At 56.4% G+C, this 20,683-nt stretch overlaps 1 protein-coding gene across 3 annotated transcripts; it reads left to right on the forward strand.

Moving 5' to 3' along the window:
• The first annotated feature begins 106 nt into the window (after positions 1-106).
• DPF2 (double PHD fingers 2) lies at positions 107-13,108 on the forward strand. 3 transcript variants are annotated; one of them, XM_040970824.1, is made up of 12 exons: positions 144-236; positions 5,127-5,287; positions 5,490-5,597; positions 5,804-5,967; positions 6,142-6,234; positions 6,964-7,042; positions 7,446-7,487; positions 8,367-8,504; positions 8,595-8,723; positions 8,841-8,953; positions 9,831-9,912; positions 12,053-13,108. In XM_040970824.1, the coding sequence occupies exons 1-12, from the start codon at positions 205-207 to the stop codon at positions 12,127-12,129; spliced, it is 1,218 nt and encodes a 405-aa protein (XP_040826758.1). In that variant the 5' UTR covers positions 144-204; the 3' UTR covers positions 12,130-13,108. The 3 variants fall into 3 exon arrangements, with proteins under 3 accessions (XP_040826759.1, XP_040826758.1, XP_040826757.1); XM_040970825.1 differs by lacking the exon at positions 7,446-7,487 and having other exon boundaries at positions 107-236; XM_040970823.1 differs by lacking the exon at positions 7,446-7,487 and having other exon boundaries at positions 8,367-8,723.
• The last annotated feature ends 7,575 nt before the right edge of the window (positions 13,109-20,683 follow it).

Genomic DNA, 20,683 nt, shown 5'->3' on the forward strand with positions numbered 1-20,683 from the left:
TGGCCCCCGCGGCAAGAACGACGCGCGCGCTTGTGCACTCCCGAGCGGCGCATGCGCAGAGGGCAGGCGGGGCGGAGGGGAACCGCCGTGCGGCCCCGGCGCGTGCGCAGAGCGACTGGAGGAACCGGTGTCCCCTGTGCGGCCTCTGCGCCTGCGCACTGCGGGTTTCGGGCCCTCCCGGCCTGAGGGAGAGGAGCTGGGAAGATGGCGGCTGTGGTGGAGAATGTAGTGAAGCTGTGAGTGGCCGTCTCTTTCTCTCCTGGGCTGGGAGATCTTGTGAGGGGGGCCTAGAGAGTCAGGAGCGCTGCGGGAAGGGACACGGCGACCGGGAAGGAGGAGGGAGGCGTGCCCGGGACGGCCTTGTGGCCACTCCCAGGTGCGGAGGAGGACGGGGGGAGGGGGACTTCGAGAAGACGTTGCGCTTCTTTGGAAACTTGGGGAGGCACACGGGAGCCCGCGCTCTGGCTGCAGGCGGAGACCCCGCGCCCGGAGCTGCTTCTCCCCGAGCTCCTCCGGGCTCAGGACCCGGGCGGCCCCACGGCCGGTGCCCGCAGAACAGGATGGGGGCCCAGGGCTGCGAGTGGCCGATGGGGAGGGTCGGGGGAGCCGGGGCCGCGGGACTCTCAACTACTCCTGGGAGGGAAGAAGTTGGGTGGGTGCGTGGGGGAGTGAATCGGCGTCTGGGTGGACATCATCGGTGTGTCGCGATGTCCACCGTGCGAAGCCAGGTTTGTAACAGAGTGGAGGTGGATGCATGCACACCATCGTTGGGAACCTGGGGTCTGGCCTGCACCTGCTGCGTGAAGATGCGGGAGGACCGGGGTGTGGAGCCGGCTTGGGGACCGACGCTGATAATACCCGTGGCTAACGGTGCCCGGCTGGAGGACAGGGCCACGGCCTGCGAAGTACTCGGCTGGCTTGCTTGGTGGGCTTGGTGGGTCGGGAGGTGCACCCCCCACTTCCCATGAGCCTTTGGTTTTAAGGGTAAGTCTCCCCTCCCTTAGAGCCCTTTTTTCCCACAGTGCTCGTTCTCACTTCCATTAAGCTAAGTGCTTTCTCTTGTGGGTTTTTCCTACACTATCATTTCGCTCTGGGATCTGCCCACTCCTGCCCCAAGCCGATGCACGCACGGTCCTCCCCTCAGCGCTGCTGCTATGGATGCACCATCCGCGTACTCACATCCTTCCTGACTCGTTTCTTTGTGTCCTCCTCCCGTCCCTGCTTGTGCTTCCTTGATGGCAGACAGGCTGCTTAGCTCCAGAACAGAACCAAGTTCCGACCTGGAAATCCTCCTGTACCAGATGGGAGTGCTGGGGCTGCCCCCACCCCTGATTTGAGGGCTGTGCATGGGGGGGCTCTTGATGGTGGGAGACTTAACAGCACCTACCCTTGCACATAGCCTTGTAAGGAAAGAGGATGCCCATTTAAATGCAGCAGCCTTTCTTAAAGCTGTAAATCATTGCCTTCACTTGGCGCTGACCAAGGATCGTGAGAAACATGCTGTGGGCTTGGTTACTCTCAGTGAGACGAGCCTTGCCACAGCTCTGTAAGGCACTCTGGGGACTGAAGGTCATCGGCCCTCATGCTCAGGTCGGTCAGGAGAATCCAGTGTTCTCAGGTGTAGCTGTGGGGGGCAGTGGCCCCTTTAGGGGGACCGTCCTCCTCCCGTGCAGGGGTGTGTCCCCAGTCTTCCAGCACCTGGGGTTACCCATCAGTGTCCCAACCACCACCTCATCTTTCCGTCCTACAGCTTGTCTGGAAGAATTTTCTTATTTGTAAATTCTCTGTTTTACTCTGAGATCAGGATTGAAACCCCTTCCCCCTTGAAGAAATCTTTACTAAATAAAATAACAGCACAAAATAGTGTGGCTGCTGACTGATTGGGAAGGGAATGACTTCGACTTGAAATACCTTGCCAGGGCCCGATGCAGTAGCCTAGTGGCTAAAGTCTTTGCCTTGCATGTGCCAGGATCCCATATGGGCGCCAGTTCTAATCCTGGCAGCCCCACTTCCCGTGCAGCTCCCTGCTTGTGGCCTGGGAAAGCAGTTGAGGACGGCCCAAAGCCTTGCGACCCTGCACCCGTGTGGGAGACCCGGAAGAGATTCTGGGCTCCTGGCTTTGGATTGATGCGGCTCAAGCTGTTGCTTGAGGAGTAAATCAACAGATGAAAGATCTTCCTCTCTGTCTCTCCTCCTCTCTGTATATCCGACTTGTCAATAAAAATAAATAAATCTTAAAAAGAAACAGAAATACCTTGCCAAAGGAGCCGGAGTGCGCACCAGGTTCCCGGCCCTGTTACTCCTGAGCACAGAGCAGCATCCCTCACAAACTGATGGGAGAATATCTTCTGACCTTGGCTGAATCAGACACCAGAACCAGTCCGCATCGGGAAACAAAGGCCCCGCCCACCCACGGGCCCTGTTTATCCTGTTTCCCTCTAGGCAGGAGGACTGGAAAGGGGCCACTCCCACCTGCGGGCAGCTCCAGTCACTCACGGACGTAGGCCCCTCATACCAGTGCTTGTGGGTTTCCGGATCTGTGGAAGAGAAGCGGGGTTCCCGTTGGTTATTTTTTTTTTTTAAAAAAAAGATTTATTTTGTTTTTATTGGAAAGGCAGATATACAGAGAGGAGAAACAGAGAGGAAGATCTTCCATCCGATGATTCACTCCCCAAGCAACGGCCGGTGCTATGCCAGTCCGAAGCCAGGAGCCTCTTCCAGGTCTCCCATGTAGGTGCAGGGTCCCAAAGCTTTGGGCCGTCCTCGACTGCTTTCCCAGGCCACAGGCAGGGAGCTGGATGGGAAGCGGGGCTGCCGGGATTAGAACCAGCGCACATATGGGATCCCGGGCGTGCAAGGCGAGGACCTTAACCACTGTGCCATCACACCAGGCCCCCTGTTTTGTTTTTGAAAGTCAGAGTTACAGAGAGAAGGAGACAGCGAGAGATCTTCCACCTGCTGGTTCATTCCCCAAATGACCACAATGGCTGGATCTGGGCAGTCAGGAGCCAGGAGCTACCCTCAGGTCTCCCACGTGGGTGCAAGGGCCATGACGTGTAGCACCGGGACGTGGACCAGCTCCTGTATGGGATGCTGGTGTTGCAGGCTCAGGATTAGCTGGCTGTGCCCATGTGCCAGCCCTGGCCAGAAGATTCTACTCCGGGTCCAGGGCCACTGGTGTCCCTGACATCTCCCTGGTGAGTGGGGAGACTGGGAGACACGAGTCACCTCTGCCCTCGCCTGCAGAGGGTTTAAGACGAACTGCAGATTAACCTACGTCACCATGGAGCTTGGGGGACCTGGTTTTGAGTGTGTGGTGTTTAGGAGCTGACAACTCCTGGCTCTGTGCAGGTGCCCAGGTTTTTAAGGAGTTTGTTCAGATTTGTTGAAGCTTTTGGAGTTGCAGCAGCTTCCTGTGTGCCTGGTTTGTGGAAGAGGGGAAGGTCCTACAGTGGCCTTGGAGTGCAGAGACTTCATGCCTGCAGTGGTCCACACTGCAGCCTAGTGGGGACAGTGTGGCGTACGACAGGCATGATGCTGGGCGATGCTCCCATGCTGTGTCGCAGTGCCAGGGTTCTGGTCCCGCCCTGGAGGGCCTCCTGCATGGGGGGCCAGTCGCAGCACTGCACTCCGGAGTTCTGTTGTAGGCCTGTGGGGAGTCAGCCAGCGGGTGGGAGCTCTGCCTCTGCCATTTCAATAAAATGACAATAAATCAGTAAAGTGTGTGACAAGCTTGGGGTACTCACGGGTGTTTCCCATTGAATAAAAAATGAGCATAGATTTGTTGGCTCAATACCTAATTAAAATAAGAAAATGGGGCGGGCATTGAGGTCCATCTGAAGCCGCTACTTGAAATCAGTTCAGGACACACACGCACAGACACGTGTGCTTACACACACAGACATGCACGCCACCACCGCATCTCACTGGACGGAGCAGATTTCTGCTCAGGTGCTTGACTGCCAGCTTTAGTCTTGATTTTCTAAAAAGGATTTATTTTTTATTAGACCAATTTACAGAGAGAAGGAGAGACAGAAAGATCTTCTGTCCACTGGTTCACTCCCCAAATGGCCACAATGACCAGAGCTGAGCTGATCAGAAGCCAGAAGCTTCTTCCAGGTCTCCCACGCGGGTGCAGGGTCCCAAGGCTTTGGGCCGTCCTCGACTGCTTTCCAGGCCACAAGCAGGGAGCTGGATGGGAAGTGGAGCAGCTGGGACACGAACAGGCTCCCATATGGAATCCTGGCACTTGCAAGGGGAGGATTTAGCTAGTGAGCCATCATGCCAAGCCCTCCTGGCTTCAGTCTGGTCTCTGTGGCCATTTGGGAAGTGAACCAGCTAATGGGAAATCTTTCTTGCTCGCTCTGCCTTTTCTCCCTCTCTCATTCTTCCTTTCAAATAAACAGTGGGGTGGCCCGGCACCATCGCCTAACAGCTAAAGTCCTCGCTTTGAACGTGCCAGGATCCCACATAGGTGCTGGTTCTAGTCCGGCTCCATTTCCCATCCCAATTCCCTGCCTGTGGCCTGGGAAGCAGTCGAGGACGGCCCAAAGCCTTGGGTTCCTGCACCCGTGTGGGAGACCTGGAGGAAGTTCCTGGCTCCTGGCTTTGGACTGGCACAGCATTGGCCATTGAGGTCACTTGGGGAGTGAACGATCCAACGGAAGATCTTCCTCTTTGTATATCTGATTTTACTATAAAAATAAAGAAATCTTTAAAAAAACAGTTTGTTTGCCCCGCTTCACCCCCTGGAGACTAGACCCCTTTTTTTCCTTGCTGTAGTTTTCTAGGTAATTGTCTGGTCCAGCATCCTAGGGCTGCCTTCCTGTTTTTGTAGATACACTGTAGTGTGTGAAGTATGAGACGCCCCAGGATGTCTGGTTGGGGCTCCTGGACGGGCTGACTCGGGCTTCCAATCCATGCATGTTGGGGAGCCAGCCCCTGAACTGAAGCCACCAGCACAGGGGTGCTCCCGCAGAAGCCTGTGGGCCATGGTAGTGAATTGGATCCAGACTGGGCAGGTCATACTCCTCATGGCAGCATGGGTGGTGGGGCGGGCAGGGGGCCTTGGCGTCTAGCTGGCCCAGCAGCCGCAACACCCACCCTGGCTTCTGTGTCATTGCCAGCCTCGGGGAGCAGTACTACAAGGATGCCATGGAGCAGTGCCACAGCTACAATGCCCGCCTCTGCGCTGAGCGCAGCGTGCGCCTCCCCTTCCTGGACTCCCAGACCGGAGTTGCCCAGAGCAACTGCTACATCTGGATGGAGAAACGGCATCGGGGGCCAGGTGAGGGGGCTTTCCCTTGTGGCCCGAATGCCTAAGGAGAACGGAGCTGGCAGGGCCAGTGTCTGTATGCTGCCACGTGGAAGCCCACAGGGCTTGGGGAGGTATGGGGGCTGGCTCTGCCTGTGCCTCTGCATCTCCCACTCACGAGCTGCTCGCTGGAAGGTGCTAGTTAGGGCTCCACTGCTTTCCCTTCCTCCCACAGGCTTAGCCTCAGGTCAGCTGTACTCGTACCCTGCCCGGCGCTGGCGGAAAAAGCGGCGAGCCCACCCCCCTGAAGATCCCCGACTTTCTTTCCCATCTATCAAACCTGGTAAGGCCCCTCCCCCTCTGAGCTGCAGGTGCTGGATGCCCCAGAGCCAGGGTTGGCTCTCCACTGCTCTGGAGGAGGGGCCTTTATTGCCTCCCGTTGAGCATTCAGCTTGGCAGGAGAGCCAGGGAACCGGCCAGCTGCGGTACCCAGGGCAGCCCGATGTGCGGGCAGGTCCTGCAGGCCCCTCCAAGTCCTGCTCTCGGCAGATGCGGAGCAGACCCTGAAGAAGGAGGGCCTCATCCCTCAGGATGGCAGCAGCCTGGAGGCCCTGCTGCGCACCGACCCTCTGGAGAAGCGAGGTGCCCCCGACCCCCGTGCTGACGACGACAGTCTGGGCGAGTTTCCGGTGACCAACAGTCGCGCCCGGAAGGTAGGAGGCCTCTCGGGCTGCGGGGGATGTGAGGGTGCCTGTCTGCCTGCGGGGGCTGTGGGGCAGAGTGAAGCCAGCAGGGTAGGGCTGGGCCCCAGGAGGGTGGGTCTGGGTACCTCAGCCAGTTTCATGCGAGAACTTTGGGGTTTGCTCCTCTTTAAACTGCCCACCCAGCGGATACTGGAGCCGGAGGACTTCCTGGATGACCTTGATGATGAGGACTATGAAGAGGACACTCCGAAGCGACGGGGCAAAGGCAAGTCCAAGGTGAGAAGGCTGAGTGTAAAAATGGGTTTATTTGAAAAGTACACGTAGAGATCTTCGATCCACTGGTTCACGCCCCAGAGAGTGCGATGGCCAGGGCTGGGCCGGGCCGAAGCCGGGAGCCTGGTGCTCCATCCTGGTCCTGGACCATCTCCTTCTGCTTTCCCATATACGTTAGCACAAGATTGGATCAGAAGTGAGCAGCTGGGACTTGAATCAGACCTATATAGGGTTCTGGCCTTTCAGGCAGTAGTTGATCCGCTGTGCCACAGCACTAGCCCCTGCTTCTTGTTTTTGTTTTGAGCTCTATTTACTTATTTTTTTAAAGACTTATCTTTATTGGAAAGGCAGATTACAGAGAGGAAAGACAAAGATCTTCTGTCCACTGGTTCACTCTTCAAGTGGCCTCAATGGCCAGAGCTGAGCTGATCTGGAGCCAGGAACCAGGAGCTTTTTCTGAGTCTCCCCTGTGAGAGTGCCCTAAGGACTTTGGCCATCCTGTGCTGGTTTCCCAGGCCACAGGCAGGGAGCTAGACGGGAAATGAAACAGTGGAGACATCAACTGGCACTCACATGGAATCCCAGCATTTGAAGGTGGAGGGTCAGCCAGTTGGCGCTAGCCCTGTGTTTTATTTCTTGGGGTTGTCTGCCTCTGGAGTGAGGTCGCAGTCCCTGGCAGGAGTGCAGCTGTTCAGGCCAGGCATCCTAAGGCGCCTTTTCTCTTGCTGACAGAGTAAGGGTGTGGGCAGCGCCCGGAAGAAGCTGGATGCGTCTGTCCTGGAAGACCGCGACAAGCCTTACGCCTGCGACAGTGAGTGCCCCAGGAGCGGGTGGGTCCTGGCCCGGACCCAGCTCCACGCAGGGGGTGGGGGGTCGTCGCCAAGAAGTAAAGCAAACCTGGGCTCTTGTGCCGCCTGCTGGCTGGTGCCCTGTGGGCCCGGCGTGCTCTGGGAGAGGTGCGGTGGCCTTGGTGGGGTGCTGGGGCAGCTGCAGGTCTGCTGGTGGCCGTGAAGCCGGGGCCCCACGGGCGGCACTGAGTTGTGGTTGTCTGTCTTCCTTGCCCTCCCTCCAGCTCTCCCCGCTCTGTCCCCACCCCCCACCCTGGGAGCCCCCTGCCACTGGGGCCTCTCTCCGGTGTGCTCGCTCTCCTGCCGCCCGCGTGCCTGTCGCGAGTGTATCAAGGCATTCTCATGACTTTTCTTTCTGTCTTTCAGATAGTTTCAAACAAAAGCATACCTCGAAAGCGCCCCAGAGAGGTAGCTCTCTCCACTTTTCAGACTTTTGGTTTCCTGTCCCTTTTCCCTCCTCCCTTGTCCACCTGCCTTTCTTGTGTCCTGTGACGCTGGTTCAAGTCTCTGCAGTGGTGTGGGCGTAGGAGCCATGGGCTTTGCAGTATCCCATTCCTCAGTCCCAGAGCTGCCCCTAGTGTTGCTTGGTCCCGCGGACTTGCTGTTCCCGGCCCCTCGGCCCAGCGCATGGGGTGGCTTTGAGAACCTTGTCAGGAGCCTGCTCCCAGCCATTCCACTTGCTTGCCCTTCCCAGAAGCAGACACCCAGGGCTCAGTGGGTGTGCTCCGCCCGCCCCTCCTCTCGGGCTCCCTTAGCATTCTTGATGTCACTGTTCACAATGGCAAGCCACCACGTGGGCATCTGTGTTCTTGGCTGGTTGGCAGAGGCTGGGCAGGGCACCGGTGTGGGAGACACCTGTACTTGCTGAGGTCTAGCAACCCCTGCCCACTCCGTTGGCAGGTCGTCTGCACGAGCCCTAGCCCTGCTCTGTTAGCCGCTGGCAGCTGTGGGCTCCTGGGTGTGTAGAGGGCTGTGTGTGGCTGCCGCGTGAGCTGAGTGAGAGGGGGTGATCTACCCTTGGCTACCCTGGTGCTCCCCAGGCACTCTCCGTTCCCAGGGCAGGTGGTGATGCCACAAGGGCTAAGCCCCTTAAAGCCCCCCGGAAGAACAGTGAGTGGGGAGGTGGGTTAGAGGGGAGGGTCCTGGAGACTGAGCACTCCTGGGCCTGCACTCTCAGCGCCAGGCTGCCAGGGATGGCACATGGGGCACCCCTCGGCTGGAGCTCCCCGCTGGCAGGTGGCACTGGAGAGTCGCCGAGCCTCATGGCCACCTGTGATCTCCACCCAGTTTGCGGCAAACGCTACAAGAACCGACCCGGCCTCAGTTATCACTACGCCCATTCCCACTTGGCTGAGGAGGAAGGCGAGGACAAGGAGGACTCGCAGCCTCCCACCCCTGTCTCCCAGAGGTGCGAGGAGCAGAAAGGTAAGCGGAAATGTTGGGGGGTGCTCTGCCTGCGCCGGGAGACACTGCCTCGCTGCTACATTGTGAAAACTCTTCACTTCCTGTCTGCAGCAAAGAAGGGTCCCGATGGACTGGCCCTGCCCAACAACTACTGCGACTTCTGCCTGGGGGACTCCAAGATCAACAAGAAGACGGGCCAGCCCGAGGAGCTGGTGTCCTGCTCCGATTGTGGCCGCTCAGGTACCTTGGCCCCCAGGCCCTGCGGACCCTCGGCTGTGAGCCTCAGGGCTGTGCTCGGCTCATGGCTGCTTTCCTCGGCCACTCCCCGTGGCCTGTCACATGGCTTCCTCCCCACAGGGCACCCGTCCTGCCTCCAGTTCACCCCCGTGATGATGGCGGCCGTGAAGACCTACCGCTGGCAGTGCATCGAGTGCAAGTGCTGCAACATCTGTGGCACCTCCGAGAATGACGTGCGTGGCCTGGTCCCCCCACCCCCGCGGTCCTCTGCGGACTTGTGAGGGAGCCAGCTCCTTCGGCCAGACCCCTGCTGCACCAGGCAGAGCGTGGGCTGAGGCTGGCAGACAGAGTGCCAGGCAGTGTCCTGAAGCAGGCCCTGTCTTCATGGACTTGGGTCTCCTGTGGGGGTAGTCCAGAGAAAGGAGAGGGGAGCGGGTGTGTGATGCTAGAACAGGAGAGCAGTGACCTGGATTTGTCAGCAGAGGTGACTTTTCTGGGTGTTGCAAAGTAGATGATCCAGAGCTGTGGCCGGAGGGCTGGTGAGGGAGCACGCTCAGAAAGGCTTGGCTTCAGGGTCAGCCTGGCGTGTTGGCAAGGCTGGGATGTGATGAGGAAAACTGGGTGACCAGCTAGAACCTTCCCTGAGCTGGGAGCATGGGGGGGGATGTGTCTGTGGGAGGGACCCTGCCAGGGTGACATGTCTGGATGCTGTTGAGGGTTTTGTTTGAGAGAGATTTGTTTGAGGTTTTGTTTTGTCTTGAGATTGATTTATTTGGGGCTCGTGGGCAGGGGTCCAAGCTTTCCCAGGCCATAAGCATGGAGCTGGGTCAGAAGTGGAGCAGCTGGGACATGAACCTGGCACCCTTATGCAGTCAGAGGCTTAACCTACTGTACCATGGCACTAGCCCCAAAGTTGTTTTTTTTTTACTTGCAGTTTCTTTCCTAAGGACAGGGGGCTGTAGTGGGGGCATTTGGAGCCAGGTTAGGGTCCAAGTGAGGAAGGACAGGTCTAGGGTGGAGGTGGACAGCAGAGACACCCAGGCTGTCCACCACTCCCTGGCCTGGGGTGCTTGGCTCAATCAGCCTCTTTCCCTCCTCTGCCTCCTGCAGGACCAGCTGCTCTTCTGTGATGACTGTGACCGTGGCTACCACATGTACTGCCTCACCCCGTCCATGTCGGAGCCCCCTGAGGGTGAGTGGGAAAGGGCTAGTGGAGTGCGCAGTGAGCTCTGGTTTTCACGTGACCGTCATCTCCGGCATAGGGAGAGGCAGCTTGGCTCAGGCCGAGCGTTTGGCCCCGGGAGGTTAGCCTCTGTCCCATGATCCTCAGTTACTTTCACAGGCGGAGAACATGGCCAGCCTGGGGCGAGAGCAGGCACCCCTAAGGGCCATTTATCTTCTCCAGCCCATCCAGGACCCTTAGCAGGTAGCTTGCTATGGTGTGGCTCATTTCAGCTCTCTGAGCCTGCTGGATTGGTGTTCCTGTCGTCTCCCTTGCCTTCCCAGTGTGGAGGAGAGAGGGTCTGGGGCGCACCTTTGTCTCTCTACCCCTCACACTGATGGCTGCTCTTCAGAAATCACCTCAGCTTCTGTAGCAGCCTGGGGCTCGCTCCGGAGGATGCAGGTGCTGGGTGTGGAGGATGTGGGCCAGCTGTGCCTATGGGAGAAGTGGAGGGGGTGTGCAGGAGCCCATGCATCCATTACAGCTGCGAAGGGTGCTTGGCTGCTCATGCTCAGCTTGTACTTTGGCTTTGGAAGCCTAGCAGACTTATTTCCTTCAAAATCGGCCGCTGACTTCATGTGGGATCCCCTGGGAGGAGAAGGCAGCTGCGGGTGGGGCTGGGCTGGCCGTCAAGTCCAGTAGTTGTCTGCATCAGTACCATTCTGTAAGGAAACCGGTTGAAGTCCTGAATGCTCCATTTCTTTTTTTTTTTTTTTAAAGATTTATTTTATTTTTATTGGAAAGGCGGATATACAGAGAGGAGAGACAGAGAGGAAGATCTTCCGTTTGATGTTTCATTCCCCAAGTGAGCGCAATGGCCGATGCTGTGCCAACCCGAAGCCAGGAGCCTCTTCCAGGTCTCCCACACAGGTGCAGGGTCCCAAAGCTTTGGGCCGTCCTTGACTGCTTCCCCAGGCCACAGGCAGGGAGCTGGAAGGGAAGCGGGGCTGCCGGGATTAGAACCAGCGCCCATATGGGATCCCGGGCGTGCAAGGCGAGGACCTTAACCACTGCGCCACCGCGCCGGGCCCGATTCTCCATTTCTTATTCAGTTTCCTGCTAAGGCACCTGGGAAAGAGGTCTCCATGTGGGAGACCTGGGAGACTCTCTGGGCTCCTGGCTTTGCCTGACCCAGTCCCAATCCTGGTGGCTATCTGAGGAGTTAAGCAGCGCATAGCAGTTTCTCTATCTTTTTTTGTTTGTTTAATATTTATTTATATTATCAGAAAGTCAGATTTACAGAGATGCAGAGAATAATCTGTCCACTGGTTCACTCCCCAAATGGTGGCACCAGCCAGAGCTGAGCCAATACAAAGCCAGGGGTCAGGAGTTTCTTCCAGGTCTCCCACATTGGTACAGGATCCCAAGGCTTTGGGCATCTTCAGCTGCTTTCCCAGGCCACAAGCAGGGAGCTGAATGGGAAGTAGAGCAGCTGGAATAGGAACCTGCACCCATATGGAGTCCTACCTCTTAGAAATGGAGAATTAGCCAGTTGAGCTATTGCACCAGTACCAGTTTTCACGTTTTTAAAATGTTTTTAGGTACTATTTTTAAAGAATAGTGTGGAGTTTTACTTTTACAAGATTTCTTAGATTTTATTTATTAAAATATTCTTATTTATTGGAAAATATGAATAAGGAAGAGAAAAGGGTCTTTCTTCTGTCTGTTGGTTTGCCACCCAAATGGCAGTAACAGCCAGGGGTGGGCAGCTTCCTCTGGGCCTCCCAGTGGGCACAGGTGCCAAGCCCTAGGGCCATTGTCCGCTGCTTTGCCAGGTGCATTAGTAGGGAGCTGGATCAGAAGTGGAGCACCTGGGACATGAACAGGTGCCCATATGGGATGCCGGAGCGCACCAGGTCTTGTTCCAACCTTTGGGCCTGTGAGGAACAGCCCTGGGGCACCATGTACCCCTTGTCCATTAGGGGAGCCTCTGCTGGAACAGGGCCCAGAGGGCTCTGCTGGTCACCACTGCTTTGTCCTGCTGGAGAAGGACTTTGCCCAGTGCTTGGGAACCTAGAGCCTCCTGCCTGCGTGGGTGGCTGTGAGCTCAGCCACAGCCGGGCCCGGCTCGGCGTGCAGCCCCCTGACTCCTCTCCCCTCTCCCCTGCAGGAAGTTGGAGCTGCCACCTGTGTCTGGACCTGTTGAAGGAGAAAGCCTCCATCTACCAGAACCAGCACGCCTCCTGATGGGCCGCCCAGCCCCACCCGTCCAGGGCTGTCTCTCTTCCACCCTCCTTGCCTACCCCCCTTTTTCCTCCTCTCATGTCCAGAGAACCTCAGGGTGGTGTGCCAGCCTGCCTTGGGCAGCAGCAGGCTGAGGGGCAGTGCTGCCCCCAGCGAGGATGTGGCCAGCTTCTCTGCTTGCCATGAAGGGCATTCACGTGGCTTGCCTTGGGCCTGGGTCCTGCTCTCCCCAGGGTGCAGCAGAGACCCCCAGGAAGGGGTAGGGAGCCACTGCCTCCTCTCGGCTCGGCTTCTGCCCTGGTCCCCAGGGTCTTCCAGCCTCCCCGTGGCTGCTGGGCTGGGCTGGGTATCACCAGGGGCAACTGGGCACCTGCCCGCTGAGGCCTCACAGCTCCAAGGAGCTCGCCTCACCTTGCCTGGATGTGCCCAGTCACCCTCCTGCCCGGGGCCCTTGGCCGGCTTCACCCCAAGGGGGTGGCAGCTTCATCCTGCACACCCCTGGCTCGCTCAAGGGGTCTCTGGAGGAAGTCCCCATCTTCTGCCTCCCCTCCTTATTCCCTTTGGTTTTGTGGGGGACACGGGATATGCGGGGGGCCAGGCCGGCGGTGTGGGGCCTTGGGGAAGCATTGGATCATGTGCCTGTTTTTTAACTCGAAGAAAAAGCCTACCTCCAGATCCCCTTTGTGTTGTGCCCTGCCCTGGGCGGTTGGCTGGGGCGCCGCCGGCCTTGCCTGCTTTGCCCATTCTGGTCCCCCTGCACGCTAGCAGCTGCTAAGCCTTCACGCCCTCCTTCCTCGCTTCTCTGCTTGTGGCACTTGCCCTTAAGGAGCAGGGAGGCGGGTCCAGGCCCGACACCTGGAGCTGCCTCCCACGCGGCTGTGGGCGCACCCCAACTCCGCGCTTCCGAGTTGGGGTGTCCGTTTCCTCACCTCTCTCCGTTGCTGTATCCTCCAGACGAGTAACAATAAACATTTTTACTGCATGCCCTGTTGGGCTGCTGGCCTACGGCTGCCCCGGCGGGACATGGAACGCAGCCTACTCTCCCAGAATTGCCCTGGAGCCCCAGTGTGTGAAGCATATGTGACCTCGGCTAGTTCGCTTTGCTATGTAAGTTCAGATTTAGAACAGAGAACAAGAAGCTGTTTCCATCAGTGCGAAATGTGGTTAACATTGACCTTACCGTCTCTGTCACTGCTGGGTCCTTTGGAGGAGACCTTGCTGGACTTGACACGCAGGTGGAAGTGGCAGGGCTGTGGCACGGCCCTTGCAGCCTCAGGGCTTAGGGAGTTTAATTCTTACATAGGAAGAGTTGATGGCCGGAGCCTCCGTCAGGGCACCCAGGTACCCAGGGGGGACAGGCCGAGGCTGTGGTGAATGAGGTGCCCTGGGCGGGGAGGGCTGGGGCGCCTGGCCAGGATGCCAGCCTGGGCTTGGGACTGTGGGTCGTGAGACGTGAGACCCGGCCCTTTGCCGGCCCCGAGCCCCAAAGCCAGCGCTGCTCGTGGGGACGGGCTTTTGTGCAGCTCTCTGCTTGCATCCATGTTCTGGGGGCAGAGAAGGAAGCCGAGGTGTCTCAGGGTCACTGCCAGCCAGGCCCCGCCCCTCTCGCGGCGTCCAATGAGCCCTGGCGGGGGGCGGGGCGAGCTGTCGCTGAGAGCCAATCAGAAGGCGGCAGGCTCCTTCCTGTGCTGCGGGCCGGGGCTCCCTCCCTTTCCCAGTCGTTTGGACGCTGCCCGGGTTGGGGCAGTCCGAGTACCTGCCCGGCGCCCTGGTACCCCCTCCCAGGCCTCCCCTGCAGCTTTCTGTAGCCTCCTCTCCACTTGCTCCCTCGGGTCCTGTGCAGCTGCTCCTGGGTCCTCCTGCCAGCTTGACCCTCGCCTAGCCGTATGCCCCAGGCATGGCACCAAATGAGACTCCCTTAGACACCCCACCGTGTGGTGGGTCCACCTGGCACCCCCTCCAACGCTGTTCACGCACACTACAGCCAACCCCCTTCTTTCCTGGGAACATCTCCACCAGCTGCAGGCCAGACCATCGTGCTGACGACCCTTGGCACCTTCCCGCCTGTCCCACTGACTCCAGTCACCCTCCCCCTCCTCTGTTGACCTTTACAGCGCTTTCCCTCCCTCTCCCTCCGCGCCCCGTGCTATTAATCCTGGAGACTCCCTGACTCCGGGCTCAGGACCCAAGGCATTCCTGCTGGCCTGGCTCCCCGGGCGCCGCCTCTCCCGTCCATAGTTGTCCTCTCTTCCTGCCCCGGGCAGCATGGAGCTGAGCAGCAGGAAGAGGCTTCACGCCCGGTTCCTGGCCGAGAAGATCCAGGTGCTGGAACTCCTGGACCAGTCCAAGATGTCCCAGGCGGAGGTGGCTCGGCGCTTCCGGGCGTCGCAGCTGCAGATCTCATTCATCTGCAAAACCCAGAGACGCTGCTGGCTGGTGCAGCAGCGCGGCCGACCGGGAGCGCAGCCTGGCTCCTGAGCAGTCATCCCGGCCCCGACACCGCCTGGGAGCCGCCCCCGGCGGACTGCGCCAGGAGAAGTTTACATGCTTTGTGCAACTGGAAGGCGAGGATCTGGGGCTTGGTGTGTGCAAAGAGGAGGTGGGCGCTGCGCAAGAAGGGGAGAAGGAGGATGGCTCCCCCTGCCCACCAAGGCCGACTCCCTCAGGGCCCTGGGCACGCTGGCAGTGGCTGGGGTACCACGGCCTGTCCCCTGAGGTCCGGAACGACTTCTACCGCTGTGAGGAGAAGGTGGAACGGCTCTGCATCCGGTGAGAGCCCCCCAGTCGCGGCTCCCCAGAGCCTTGCCCTCCCGTTTCCCACAGAAACGCGCCTCTCCTCCACCCGTACTGCAAGAGGGCTGCAAGCTTGGGGCGTCACAGGGTTGGAAATCCGAGGTCTCATGGTTTCTAACCCCCACCAGAAAAGCCTAGAGCCTGGAAGAGGGACCGCGACTTGGGAAGGTAATATTTGCACTTTGCGGACAGACTGACACCCCCCCCCACCCCACCCCCCAGTTGTGCTTCCAGGAATAAAGGCTTTTCCGTTGGGAAAAAGGAGGGGGTGTTATAGTGGGAGAAGATGTGGCGGGAGGACAGGATCTGAGCGGGACCCTCAGCACCTGCTCCCTGCTGGCCCACAGCCTCAGCGCGGAGCACCAGGGACAGGGCAGTGGGCCCTGCTCAGTGGCTGCCTGCCTCGCACAGGAATTTGAGGACAGAGGTCTGGGAGTGGTCCCTGCCTCCTGCATAGCAGACTGCCTCTGTCCTGGGTTGGGGCACTGGGGTGGGTAACACGCTCGGGACACGTTGGGAAACAGAAAGGAGCCAGTTACTTATTTTCTCATTTGTTCATTTCACATCCCTTGTATGTGACAAAGGTGGCATCTGGGCCAGGCAGGGCCTCACAAACAGTGCCAGCTGAATGTGGGTAAGGGCTCTGACAAAGGCTTCTAGAAAGTACTGTGATGCTGCATGGTGGGTTAAGCCTCCACCTGCAGGGCCAGGATCTCATATGGGCTCAGGTTCAAGTCCCAGCTGCTCCATTTCAGAACCCGCTCCCTTCTAATGTGCCTGGGAAAGCAGTATAGGCTGGCCCAAGTGCTTGGGACTCTGCACCCCCGCGTGAGGGACTGTCACGCCACCTGCAGTGGAGCCTGCGTGAGAAATCACCGGGCCGAGGCGGGAGCTCCAGGGAAGGATGGCTCCTGGATCCGGCTGCATCTCCAGTGGTCTCGGCGTTCCTGGCTGTACCCTCTTTGCTCTTATCTCTACGGCTGGAATAATACTATTTATGTGTGGCAAAGGCTCAATGTTCCTTTACAGTTCTATGAAGCCTTCTGACAGGAGACTGGACAAGGATAGCAAGCAATATGAGATAAAAACTATCAGGTCACTAGCTTTAATAAACCTACTTGGGACTATTTTTGAGAATTCCTAAAAAGATTATAGTAGAAATCTATAGCTTAAAAAGCCATACAGGAAGAAAAACTAAGAAATATAGATAGGTTAATATTAAAGCCAATGTGAGGCACAACGAGAGCTAAGCGCTTACTGATTAAAACTGCAGCTGGTGCCAAACCGCGTCCACAAGAAACAGCAACCGCAGTCTGTCACCAGGCTGTTCGAGAACAATCCTCTCTTAGCAGGACTGCTTACCTCCCTGGAATAATTGTTTGTAGAAATGTAACCACATGAATAAACAAAGAAAATGTCCCTTTGCAATAATCTATTGTATATAAGTTGATGCCTTGCTTTTGCAAAATGCACTCAGATACAGCTGCCGAATCCCTGCCCACCGTTCCCGGGGTCCTGTTCCCGTCGGACTGATTGCTGCTGGCCGAGCCGGTCCATCACAAGGGACCCGAGAGAAGCTCCTGGCTTTTGGAACCTGGCACTCCCGTGGGAGGTCCAGAGGCAGTCCTGGTTCCTGGGCGCCAGACACCAGCTCCGGCTGACTTGAGAGCTTGCAAAGGATGTGTGGATCGGCGAGAAGACAAGAGACATGGACTGACTCAAAAAAGCGTTTGTACAACATCCAATTGTTTCATTTTTACTTCATGGTTAAGAGAGTATAAAAACAATCCTAAAAAATATTATTATTATTTTACTTCAAAGAAAACATTTTAGGCAAAGCATTACTCATTCAGACCTGCAGTCACCCGGCTGAGGCCATGGTAGGCACCATGTGCGGTTACATAGCGACAGGTGGTTTACTCATATCCAGAATCAGTTTTCACTAAATCTAAACTAATATTACTTAAAATATCAAGAATACAGAATTAAAAGGAAAGCTCATAAATGAAAGGAATTTATAAAGTATATCATAAATTCTTTATTAAATCTTATAATCAGTCATACACTAATTACCATCACCTTCACTTAGAACTGATCCATTTTTTTTTGTCATTTTGTTAAATGACTGTGAAAAGGATCAGGGCAACTCAGCCTTTCTATAAATGGAGGGCCTTTACAAAAAAACTTATTTTTATCTTTTCAAACTATTTTCTTTCCATAAATATAAGTGCCAATAAGTTTTAAACCATTTTTCTTTGGGGGTTCACATTTGTCTCCCTTTAGAAGATGCCCCATATACTTTCTGCTTTCCGTGGTGAGAAACCAAAATGTGTCATTTCATGTGTTGTAACAATTTGAGGCCTGTGGTGAACAAACTCTTTGTACCTCCACAATTGCCATTTGTTCCAAGATATTATCGGCCATTTCTTATGGAGAACATCAGGCATCCTGGAGTAAGTTCTAGGTCAAAAGTGGGCACACGATAAGACATTGGGAACGATATAGACTCAGTCGTGCGGCTGTATGCTTTCAGCTGTGTCTCATTGTCTTAAGCTGCTAAAGACCCTTTTACCATGACATGATTGATAAAATCAGTTTCCAGTGTTAAACCAGTTACAGGAATCCTTTCACATTTGCAGAAAAACACCACCTCCCTCAGGAGAATCCCATGAAATTTCAGAGGCGATCGAGTGTCCATGCCGCGGGGCGAGGCAGCAATGAAGTGGTTAGAGACACATTCTGCAGGGCCTTGCCACAGAGTGAGAAACTTCTCGTAGCCTTGTGAGGAGCTGTGCTCGCCACACCCACATGCCATCTGCCCAACTGCTTGCACCCCCGCCCCCGCACCTGGGCCTCTGCACCCCCGTGGGAAGCCTTGAGCAAGCTCTGGCTCCTGGGTCCCTCTCTGCACCCCCGTGAGAGACCCAGAAGAAGCTCCTGGCTCCTGGCTTTGGACTGACCTGGTTCTAGACCTTGCAGTGTTTGAGGAATAAACCAGTGAATAAAACATGTCTGGCTTCCTCTCTGTCTCTCCTCTCTGTAACTCTGCCTTTCCAATAAAAACAACATAAATTAATCTTTTTATAAAAGATTTACATAATTTTTATTGGAAAGACAGATGTACGAAGAGAAGGAGAGACAGAGAGGAAAATCTTCCATCTGATGGTTTATTCTCCAAGCGGCCACAATGGCTAGAGCTGTGCCAATCCAAAGCCAGGAGCCAGGAGCCTCTTCTGGGTCTCCCACAAGGGTGCAGGGTCCCAAAGCCTTGGGCCTTCCTTGACTGCTTTCCCAGGCCACAAGCAGGGAGCTGGATGGGAAGCGGTGCCGCCAGGACTAGAACTGGCACCCATATGGGATCCCAGTGCATTCAAGGTGAGAACTTCAACCACTACGCTATTGTGCCGGGCCCAAATAAATCTTTTTAAAAGGCAAAAAGTGGTACGCCACATCAGGACCCTTGGTCGATATTGGGTGGCCATTGCCCATGCCTGGGTGCTGGGATGGTTAGGAGGTCGCACGTGGCTTCTCCCCTGGTCTCCCTCCTCCCGTTAGATACAAGAAAAAGAAATCAAAAACTTGGAAACAATAATCACACCCACTTTCCCCTGATCCTCTATCCTTCCCACCCTGATCAACTATGGAAGCATCATCTAAAATAAAAGCTTTGAAAATTTAAAATAAAATAAAATAATAGCTCAATGGCCCCATGAAACCTGCAGAAACTTCTAGCAGGGATGAACTTGGAGCTGAAACTTGAGGGACAGATGAGGTGGGGAAGAGAGAGAGGGGAGGATGTGGCTGCCAGGAGGTGCCAGGAAAGAGAAGCCAACAGTAGTGGGGCAGTCCCGGCAGAGGCAGGCTGCACAGGAAGGCAGGCGGTTCCAAGCGGCCCCAGTGCCCAAGCCACCAGCAGCCCTGACCTCACGCTGTGCCCAGATCATACCTTCTGCTAGCAACCTGCACACATCCTAAATCACTGATTCTCTCAAATTCTGTTTTTCCCCATCTGGTAAACTTCTGAGTTGCCTGAACACTAACACAGCTCGCTCTCTCTCCTTTTAAAGATTTAATTAGTTTTAATGGAAAGGCAGATACACAGATAGAAGGGAAGACAGAGAAAAAGATCTTCCTTCTGCTGGTTCACTCCCCAAGTGGCCGTGATGGCCCAAGCTGAGGCAATCAGAAGTCAGGAACTTCTCCTGGGTCTCCCACGCGGGTGCAGGGTCCCAAGGCTTTGGGCTGTCCTCGACTGCTTTCCCAGGCCACAAGCAGGGAGCTAGAAGGGAAGTAGAGCAGCTAAGACATGAACCAGCACCCATATGTAATCCTGGCATGTGTAAGGGAAGGACTTTAGGCACTAGGTTACAGCGCTGGACCCAACACAGCTCTTTGTAAATGTCACAACCAAAACTAGAGTCTCTGAATATCCGACCAAAGCCACGAAGGCAATTCCAGCTGCCTCCCAGAGCAGTGCAACAGAGCTCTCTGGCACCAGCTGCTTCCCAGAGCTGCACCAAAAGGCAGAATGACGGAGAACTCCCTTCCGCTGGCTCGCTCCCCAACTGGTCTCCACAGTCAGGGCCAGGCCAAAGCCAATGGGCAAGAGCTCCCTCTGTACTCCCAGCTGAGGGCAGGGATGCAGGTGCAGCAGCAGGGAGCTGGCCGGAAGTGGGGCAGCCGCTGAGGGCTTCGTTCCGTTCTCATCCGAGAGTGTCCGTTTCCTACTTGTGGCCTACCACATCTGTTCACGGAAGCAGAATTCACTGCACGTGCGGCCTGTGGGGGTGGGCCTTGTCCTAGAACCAGATGCCAGTGCTGGGCAGGGCAGACTTTGCCTCTTTGAGCCTGACAAGTGCACTTGGGTCCCCATGTGTACTTGGTAACTTCAGGTGGTGCGAGCGTAAAGTAGCAAGATGAAAAGGAAGTTGTGCCCGTGCCTGCAGGAGGGACTGTTCCCCCGGAGCTGGGTGGGGGCGGCACAAGAAGGCACTGCCCTGCCCAGGGAACAGGCTTCTGGGTTAGCTGAGGGAGAGGGGCATGAACAGATAAAGGGGAAAGTCCCACCGGGGCCAGGTTGCCAAGCTGCTCTTTGGGACCCCTAGCATCCCCCGCGTCACCGACGTCACCGACGTCAGCCTGGGTTCAGGTTCCAGTTGCTCCACCTCCCACCCAGCTCCCGCTAGTGCTCCTGGGAAATCAGCTTAGCGGAGGATGGCCTGAGGGACTCTGCACCCAGGTGGGAGACCAGCATTGAGCTCCAGGCTCCTGGCTCCAGCCTGGCCCAGCCCCGACCACGTGGCCATTTGAGGAATGACCCAGTGGATGATGATTTCGATATCTCTGTGTCTCTCTGTCACTCTTTCAAGAAATAAATTAGTCTTCCAAAAAAAAAATCATACATTGGGGCTGGCACTGTGATTCAATCAGCTAATCCTCCCCGCTTTAAGCGCCAGGGATCCCATGTGGGTTCTGGTTCTAATCCCGGCTGCTCCACTTCCCATCCGGCTCCCTACTTGTGACCTTGGAAAGCAGTCGAGGACGGCCCAAAGCCTTGGACCCTGCACCCACATGGGAGATACGGAGGAAACCACTGGCTCTTAGTTTCCAATTAGCTTAGTTCAGGCTGTTGTGGCCACTTGGGGGAGTGAACCAGCCAATGGATGATCTTTCTGTCCCTCCTCTCTGTAAAATCTGCCTTTCCAAAAATAAATAAATAAATATAGGAAGAAATGGAGGGAGGCACGGAGGAGGGGAGGGAGAG

This window comes from Ochotona curzoniae, unplaced genomic scaffold (genome assembly GCF_017591425.1).
Source record: "Ochotona curzoniae isolate NIBS_2020 unplaced genomic scaffold, NIBS_Ocur_1.0 scaffold_4937, whole genome shotgun sequence".
Taxonomy (NCBI): Eukaryota; Metazoa; Chordata; class Mammalia; order Lagomorpha; family Ochotonidae; genus Ochotona; species Ochotona curzoniae.

Coding starts and splice junctions, on each gene's coding strand:
- DPF2 (XM_040970823.1), top strand. CDS start 205: ATGGCGGCTGTGGTGGAGAATGTAGTGAAGCT. Junction 6,235..6,963: donor GGGGCAAAGGCAAGTCCAAG/GTGAGAAGGCTG, acceptor TCTTGCTGACAG/AGTAAGGGTGTGGGCAGCGC. Junction 8,724..8,840: donor CTCCGATTGTGGCCGCTCAG/GTACCTTGGCCC, acceptor TCCTCCCCACAG/GGCACCCGTCCTGCCTCCAG.